The 8,913-nt window shown below is 40.1% G+C and overlaps 1 protein-coding gene across 1 annotated transcript; it reads left to right on the forward strand.

Moving 5' to 3' along the window:
* Nucleotides 1-6,831: 6,831 nt before the first annotated feature.
* DIRAS2 (DIRAS family GTPase 2) lies at nucleotides 6,832-7,431 on the forward strand. The gene has a single exon (XM_004387977.1). The coding sequence runs from the start codon at nucleotides 6,832-6,834 to the stop codon at nucleotides 7,429-7,431; it is 600 nt and encodes a 199-aa protein (XP_004388034.1).
* The last annotated feature ends 1,482 nt before the right edge of the window (nucleotides 7,432-8,913 follow it).

Here is an 8,913-nt window from a genome sequence, read left to right on the forward strand (position 1 = left end):
ATTCTGTTGATAGAGTGTATTAAATTAATTGATTTTTGGATGTTAAACCAACATTTCATTCCTGAGATATATCCCACTTGGTTATGCTGTATAACCCTTTTTACATATTGATGGATTCAGTTTCCTATTATTTTGCTGAGTATTTTTGTAACTATTTTCATAAGAAATATTGTTCTGTAGTTTTCTTTTCTTGTGATGTCTTTATCTGAACTCAGAGTGGAACGTGTTCCTTCCTCTTCTAATTTTTTTGGAAGAATTTGTATTAGTTCTTCATTAAATGTTTGGTAGAATTCACCAGGGAAACCATCTGAACATGGTCTTTACTTTGTGTGTAGTTTTTGGATTCCTAATTCCATCTCTTTACTTGTTATAGATCTATTTTCAATTTCTTCTTGATTCAGTTTTGGTAGTTAGTGTCTATTTCATCTAAGTTATCTAAATTGTCGGTATACAGTTGCTCATAGGAGTCACCTATAATCCTTTTTATTTATGTAAGGTCAATAAAAAATCTCCACTTTCATTCCTGATTTTAGTAATTTAAGCCTTCTCTCTCTCTTTTTTTTGCTTGGTCTAGCAAAAGGTCTGTCAATTTTGTTGATATTTTCAAAGGACCAACTTTTGGTTCAAATGATATTCTGTATTGTTTTTTAATTCTTGTATTAGCTTCTATTCTAATCTAATCATTCCTTCCTTTGGACTGTTTGTTCTCCCCACCCCACCCCCACTGTTTTAAGTTCGAGTATTAGGTTGTTGGTTTGAGATCTTTTTTTAATGTAACGTATTTAATGCCAATGTTTATAGCTATAAATTTCCCTCTAAGAATTTAGTTGCATCCCCCAAAGCCTTTTTGATAGTTTTCTGCTCCTGGCATTTTGATGCCTTCTCCTCTTTTTTCCCCCCTCACCTTCTTACTGCTGCTTTGTGAACCCTTCTAAGCCTGATCCTTAATGAAAGTAGCCAAATAACAATGTGCTGGGAACTGTGCTAAGTGCTTTATCTTCTATTGTCTCACTCAATCCCCATAGCAACTCTATGAAGAACGTATTGTTATTATCTCCATTTTATGGCTGAGGCAACTCAAGTACTGAAAATTTAAGTAACATGCCAAGCTGTCTTAATAGTGTACATCAGATTAGGCATTTGATTTTCTCCTCCCATTCTACGTGCTTTCTTCCTGGGTGATTTTTGTTTAGTACTATTTATGTATGAATGATACCCAAATATTTATCTCTAGACCGTACCTCTCTGCTAAGCTTCCAAACTATATAAACCCAATCGCCTGCCAGATATATCTCTATTTGTCCTACAGAGCTGACCAAATTATAACTCCTTTGTCCTCATTTTCTACCACCTGTTCTCCAAACCGGATCCTCTCTTCTGCCTTCTATCTTGATTAAGGGTGCCACCATTCACCTATTCTCCCAGCTGTTCTCCCAGATACCAACTATCACCAGCTTTTTACCATGATATTAATATTAACTCAATTTTCTGCCATTATTCCTTTCCATGAGATCCTTTCTTCTGATTGATATACGTTTCTTTACTTCACCATCTGACAAATCTCAGCCCTCTGTAAAATCATCCCCAAGGGTCCCAGGCAGAATTAGATGACCCACCAAGTACTTCTTCCTTAGTTTACAACTTTATCATAGAATCTACCAAATGGCGTATAATATGTTTTCCTATGCCTGTCTGCCCTCAACGTAGTTAGCTTCTCTTGGGTAAGCACTAAGTTTGCAGTGTCTAGGTGGTTGTTTATAAATGCTTGTGAAATAAATGAACGATTATGAGAAAAATAATATAGTTTAGAGTTTGGAGAAAAACTGTTAGAGAGCTGAGGATCAGTATGGAGTTATTTCCCAGACCTATGTTATAAGTACACATTGAATTTTATACCCCTTCACCTTCCTGACTCATGTTCATCTTTCAGATTCCTGCTTCCATGCCACCTCGTTAGGGAAATTGTTCCTGATATTCCACATTGTAAGATGTTTAGGGAACTTATTTTTTCTTTATTACTGAGTAGTAGTCTATTGTATGTATCACGTTTTACTTATCCATTCATCTGTTGATGGATGCTTAGGTTGTTTTCACATTTTTGCTGTTGTGAATAGTGATGCAATGAACATAAGTGTGCATATGTCTGTTCGTGTCACTTCCATTAGATCCCTATGACATATACCTAGGAGTGGAATTGCTGAGTCAGATGGCAACTCTACCTCTAGTTTTTTGAGGAACCGCCAGACTGTTTTCCATAGAGGCTGCACCATTTTTGCATTCCCACCAGCAGTAGGTGAGGGTTCCAATTTCTCCACACCCACTCCAATGCTTGCTATTTTCTGTTTTTTTTTTTTTTTTTTTAATCTCAGCCATCTAGGGGGAGTGAAATTGTATTTCATTGTGGGTATGCTTTGCATTTGTCTGATGTCTAATAATGTTGAACATCTTTTCATGTGTCTGTTCACCATTTGAATATCCTTTTTGGAGAAGTTATGTTCATGTCCTTTGCCCAGTATTTGATTGGGTTGTCTTTTTGTTGCTGTCACAGATTGAATTGCGCCCCCCCAAAATATGTGTATCAATCTGGCTAGGCCATGATTCCCAGTATCATGTGATTGTCCACCATTTTGTGATGTGATTTTCCTACATGTTGTAAACCCTACCTCTGTGATGTTAATGAGGTGGAATAGGCAGCATTTATGTTAATGAGGAAGGACTCAGTCTACCAGATTGGATTGTGTCTTGAGCCAATGTCTTCTGAGATATAAAAGAATCCAGCAGAGAGACAGGGGGACCTCATACCACCAAGAAAGAAGGACTGGGAGCATAGCGCATCCTTTGGACCCAGGGTCCCTGCACTGAGAAGCTCCTCGACCAGGGAAGATTGATGACAAGGACCTTCCTCCAGAGCTGACAGAGAAGAGAAAATGTTCCCCTGGAGCTGATGCCCTAAATTTGGACTTGTAGCCTACTAGACTGTGAGAGAACAAATTTCTCTTTGTTAAAGCTTGTGGTATTTGTTACAGCAGCACTAGATAACTAAGACAGTTGCTAAGTTGTAGAAGTTTTCTATATATTTTAGATATTAGACCTTTATCAGTTATATCATTCCCAAAGATTTTTTTTCCCAGTTTGTAGGTTGTCTCCTTACTCTTTTGATAAAAGTCGTTTGATGAACATAAGTATTTAACTTTTATGAGGTCCCAGTTACCTATTTTGTTTCTGTTGCTCATGCATTTGTTGTTGTGTTTGATAATCATTGAAAAAAAATAGGTCCCAAAGCTTTGCTCCTATATTTTCTTCCAAGAACTTTATGGTTTTAGATCTAACATTTAGGTCTTTGATCCATTTTGAATTAGTTTGTCTATGGTGTGAGGTATGGATCCTTTTTCATTTTTCTGCATGTAGAAATTCAGTTTTGCCGGTACCATTTCCATTTGTTGAAGAGACTATTCATGATGTAATTTATTAAATGCTATCTGTATTTATTAAAAGTTATCTGTTTGATGTCTGTCTAGTGGACTCTAAGGTCCATGAAACTAGGGACTCTGCCTCAGCTCTGTGCTTTTCTCAGTTGGTTCCCCAGCCCCTCGCCTAGAGCCAGGCCTTTAACGGAAGTTTAAGAGATATTTCTTGAACAAATGGATAACAATAGCCATAAATTCTTCCTTTTGATGTTCGGTGTTTGCTTTCTATATTTTGGCAGATGCCTATTCATTTTGATTGCCAATTTAATAATGGAGATATCTTAATGCGACTGATAACATATTGAACAAATATGAGATGAGTTTGTGCTGTGGACAAAGTACCCTTTTAGAGACTTTTGGGGTACAGAGGTTAAGACATTATCCTTTCCCTCTAGATGCTTACACTCCAGTCTGGAGCTAAATAGCCATAATGCAAGGTAAGGCTGAGTACCTTCTAAGCAAAAAGGGAGCCTCATTCTGAGGATGCAGATGGAAACCCCAATCAGATTCCATATGCCAATTGAATTATTATTTTTAATGTGGAAAAATGTATCATAGTGCTGCAATATTGGTCATAATGATCCAATAGGCATTTTTTTTATTGTGGTGTATATATATATATCCTTGGGTAGCTCAAATGGTTAAGCGTTCAACTACCAACTGAAAGGTTGGCAGTTCAAACCCACCTGGAGGCGCCTCAGAAGACAAGCCTGGTGATCTGCTTCTGAAATATCACATCCTTGAAAACCGACTATGTATATATGTTTTGTTGTGGATTCTATTCCAATGCATGGAGACTCCATGTGTGGCAGGGTAGAACTGTGTTCCATAGGGTTAAAAAAAAAAGGATGTATTTTTTGTTGTTGAAAATATATACAGGAGAACATACACTAATTCAACAGTTTCTATATGTACTACAGTGACATTGACTACATTCTTTGAGTTGTGCAACTATTATTATCCTCTTCTGAAGTTGTTCCTCCCCCATTAACATAAACAAACTGCCCCCTAAAGTTTCTATCTAAACTTTCAAGTTGCTATTGTCAATTTGCTTTCATATAGATAGATCTTAAAGGAGCACAATGCTCAATGCAGACATTCTTTACTAGTTAAGCCAAATTGGTTTTAAGAAGACTTCAGGGGTTATTTTTGGTTTAAAGTTTAAGGTTTTCAGATGATCTCAGGGCAATAATTTCAGAGGTTCATCCAGCCTCCATGACTCTACAACATCTGAATTCTATAAGCCCCTGAAATTCTATTCTGCATTTTTCCCCTTTTTATCAAAGATTATTCTATAGAATCTTTGATCAAAATGTTCAGTAATGGTTGCTGGTCACCATCCAGTTCTGGTCTCATGGCAAAGGAGGTAGTTGTTGACGGAGGCAATTAGCCACACATTCCATTTCTTCCTCTTATTCCTGATTTTTCCTTGTTCTTTTGTTGCTACAGGTGAACAGACACCAATTGTTGTGCCTTGGATGGCTGCCTGCAAGCTTTTAAGACCTCAGGCACTATGCAAGGAACTAGGAGTTAGAACAGAAGCACTAAACATGGTATTAGGCCAATTAACTGGGATGTCCCATGAAACCATGACCCTAAACCTCTAAACCAAGGAACCAAATCCCATGAGGTATTTGGTTGTACATAAGCAGCCTCAGCAGCTAGCTAGCTCCATAGGGTTTTCAGTGGCTGATTTCTCGGCAGTTGATCATCAGGTCTTTCTTCAGAGGTGCCTCTGGGTAGACTTGAACCACCCTTTTAGTTAGCAGCTAAATGTGTTAACCGTTTGTACCAGCCAGGGACTCCAAGTATGTATAACAGACTTAATCAAACTCCTAATCAGACACTCCTGCCATCTTTTTATGTTAATGAACTTTCTGATATCTTTATATATTCGGCTTTAACATTGATACATCCTCAGTTTCTCGATAGGTTTTGGATTCCAAAGTACACATAAGAATAACCAAAAAAAAAACCAAACCCACTGCCGTAGAGTCGATTCTGACTCATAGTCACCCTATTGGATAGAGTAGAACTGCCCCATAGGGTTTCCAAGGCTGTAAATCTTTACGGAAGCAGACTGCCACATCTTTCTCCCGCAGAGTGACTGGTGGGTTTGAATGGCCAACCTTTCAGTTAGCAGCCGAGTGCTTTAAACACTGTGCCACTACGGTTCCTTGCACATATGAACAACTGAGTGTTTGTGAGGATTTGGAGGCAAATGTACATGGTAAAATAAGAAGGTGGGATGCCACAGTCCTGGGCTTTGCTCTTATGTTCTGTCTGCCAGAAGACACAGTCATTGCACATACCAGTTTCCTTCTATGGTTAAAATTATGCTTAATAATTTTTACTGGTCTCTATAAATGACTTTATTAAGCAACATCTATGATTATTTTCATTCTTTTTCTAAGAAAAGTAAAAAATCACCACAATGCTTCCCTGGGGAACAGAATGGATTGCATGCTTTATGTTACCATATTACTTGTTTACTTTAGTTTAAAAAAAAAGTGGATGTGGCTTAATTCTGTACTTTTTATGTGTGTGTTATAGGCCCTTCCTCAAGGTCTCTGGGTGGCACAAATTATTTGCACTAGACTACTAACTGAAAGGGGGCAGTTTGAACCCACCCAATGGTACTGTGGAAGCGACATCTGATGGTGTGTTTCCATAAAGATTACAGTCAAGAATACCCTATGGCTCAATTCTACTCTGTAACTCATTGCCATGAGTCAGAATGGACTTAGTGGCAATGGGTTAGGATGTCCTTCCTCATTAGTGAAGGGACGGGATGAAAGATATTTGATTATATATTAAGAAAGCATATTTACTCCTTGGACTAGGAGTGATGTTTGCGATGAAGGCAAGCGTCATTCTATTCAATTTTAATGGTCATTAATAAGTAGTTTATATTACCATCTTGATAATACTTGACTCCTTAAGAATCTCAAAAATAAAGCACTATAATCATTTTAATTTTGATAACTGGAATGACTCTCCAGGCTTCTCAGTTAACTGTCAGCAATTTCTCTTTAATGGAGAGAAACCACACCATGGCCTGAGTAATGTCAAAGACATTGTGACTAGCTCTCTCTCCTAGGAGCCTGTGGGATGGACCTTGGTGTCGGCGATACTTTGATCTGCATCTCAGTCTCGCCCCTCCTGGCTGTGTGGTATTGCAGACGCTATATTCCTTTTCTGATTCCATTGTCTTCACTGCACATTGTGGATAATGACACCAACTTCTGCAAGTGGTTATCAAAAGACGGTGAAGCGATCCTTTTCCAGAAGGTTATTAATTCTGTTAACTATCTCTTTCCTCTGCTAGGTGTTTCCTGGTTGAGTGTTGGAGCCCACCAGCAACATGCCGGAACAGAGCAATGATTACCGAGTGGCTGTATTTGGGGCAGGTGGTGTTGGCAAGAGCTCCCTGGTCTTGAGGTTTGTGAAAGGCACGTTCCGGGAGAGCTACATCCCGACGGTGGAAGACACCTACCGGCAGGTGATCAGCTGCGATAAGAGCATATGCACATTGCAGATCACCGACACGACTGGCAGCCACCAGTTCCCCGCCATGCAGCGTCTGTCCATCTCCAAAGGGCACGCCTTCATCCTGGTGTACTCCATCACCAGCCGGCAGTCCCTGGAGGAGCTCAAACCCATCTATGAACAAATCTGCGAGATCAAAGGGGACATAGAGAGCATCCCCATCATGCTGGTGGGGAACAAGTGCGACGAGAGCCCGAACCGCGAAGTGGAGAGCAGCGAGGCGGAAGCCTTGGCCCGGAAGTGGAAGTGCGCCTTCATGGAGACCTCGGCCAAGCTCAACCACAATGTGAAGGAGCTCTTCCAGGAGCTGCTCAACCTGGAGAAGCGCAGGACCGTGAGCCTACAGATCGATGGGAAAAAGAGCAAGCAGCAGAAAAGGAAAGAAAAGCTCAAAGGCAAATGTGTGGTTATGTGAGCGCCTTCAGTGGGAAGAGCAGTTGCGTGGCCCTGTTGCCTCTTTATCCCTCCTTCAGCGTGAAACCCACAGTTGTCAGGGTAGCATGTACGATGCCCACGTGTAAAATGTTGCATTTTGACAGAGCTGTGCCCTATTGTCCTCAAAGAGGGCATGCCACATCGCCAACAATAAGCAACCCCTCTCCAGAATCACAAAATCTGCCAGTTACAATGAAAACCAATCTGCTCAGCATCTCGGGAAACTCAGAGAAGTGCTGATTTCTGAAGGCATCATTCTCCACTGGAAGGCACTAGAATTTGTCCCCATGGCAGCAGCCTATGCTGAGAGGACCGAGTATCATCTGCATGCATGTGAGAGCATGTTAACCTTGAGTTACAACTACCAACTTAAAACCAGGCATTTCTTTCAGCACGGTATTAAGTCTTTAGGGGAGGGGACAGGAAGGAGAAGGTGAGAAGACAGACCAAAATTGTTCCCTTTGATGGTGTTTTAACTGGATTAAAAATAACATCACTAGCCTCTCCCAAAGAATGCTGATTCTCATGCCCACCTGACCTATTAGCGTCCTCACTACCCTAGGGTTGGGGTGGGGGGAGATGTACTCACCTCCCCTAGACCTAGTTAGCAAGTGTTGTCTGATCTTTAGAATATTTATTTTCACATTCAGTGATGAGTTATCTAATTGTGTGCTGCAGTGTCAGAAGTTCTTTAATTTTGGAGTAAAAATATTGTGACATTACTAAAACATCGCAATAACATTCCTGTGAGTTGTACTTCGAGGGTTAGAAACGTGAGTGTTTCTTCCTTTGACTGATGAAGGGTATAACTTTCTCCCAACCCTCAGATTTTAAATAAAAGCAAATAAAGTAGCTATTTTTAGACTTATTTTTTCTTCAAGATGGTTTTCCTCTCTTAAATGACTTGATCTGTGTCCTGTTGAATGACAGGCAACGAAGATCATCAATGACCACAAGCACATTCATTTTTCTAAGTGACACGAATGTGTATAAGCCAGACTTTGCACATTAACAAAATAGTTTGAAACAGAAGTCGTTCACTGTGTTTTTGATGATCTGTCTATATCAGAAGTATATTCCTGGAAAATGCATTCAAGTAATAGTAAATTATCTTGCATGTTCCATTATAAATGTCTTCTGAGAGCTGTTCAATGCAGCGTTCACTCTAGAAATAATCGTCTTCTCTTCCTAGTGATTTTGTGTGCATCTTTAATCCTTCAAACCAAATTATGGCCGTTGCCAGGTACTGTGTGCTGACATGGGAGATAGGGCAAGGGTCTAGACAGCAGGCAGCTGCTGTATCCTTGGCAGAGCCCATCAGCTAGTTGATTTGCCATCGTACAGCCCAGTGTGGCTGAGCTTCCCGAACATTCTGACTGACAGAGCTCCTTAATGCCCCTGTGTATGTCAGTTGGTGAGCATAATGGACATTGGCCCCCTGTGGGGATCCTCCTTTTCCTGT

This window comes from Trichechus manatus, unplaced genomic scaffold, assembly GCF_000243295.1.
Source record: "Trichechus manatus latirostris isolate Lorelei unplaced genomic scaffold, TriManLat1.0 scaffold00201, whole genome shotgun sequence".
Taxonomy (NCBI): Eukaryota; Metazoa; Chordata; class Mammalia; order Sirenia; family Trichechidae; genus Trichechus; species Trichechus manatus.

Bases quoted from the DNA above. Each gene is read 5' to 3' on its own strand.
- DIRAS2 (XM_004387977.1), top strand. From the start codon at position 6,832: ATGCCGGAACAGAGCAATGATTACCGAGTGGCTGTATTTGGGGCAGGT.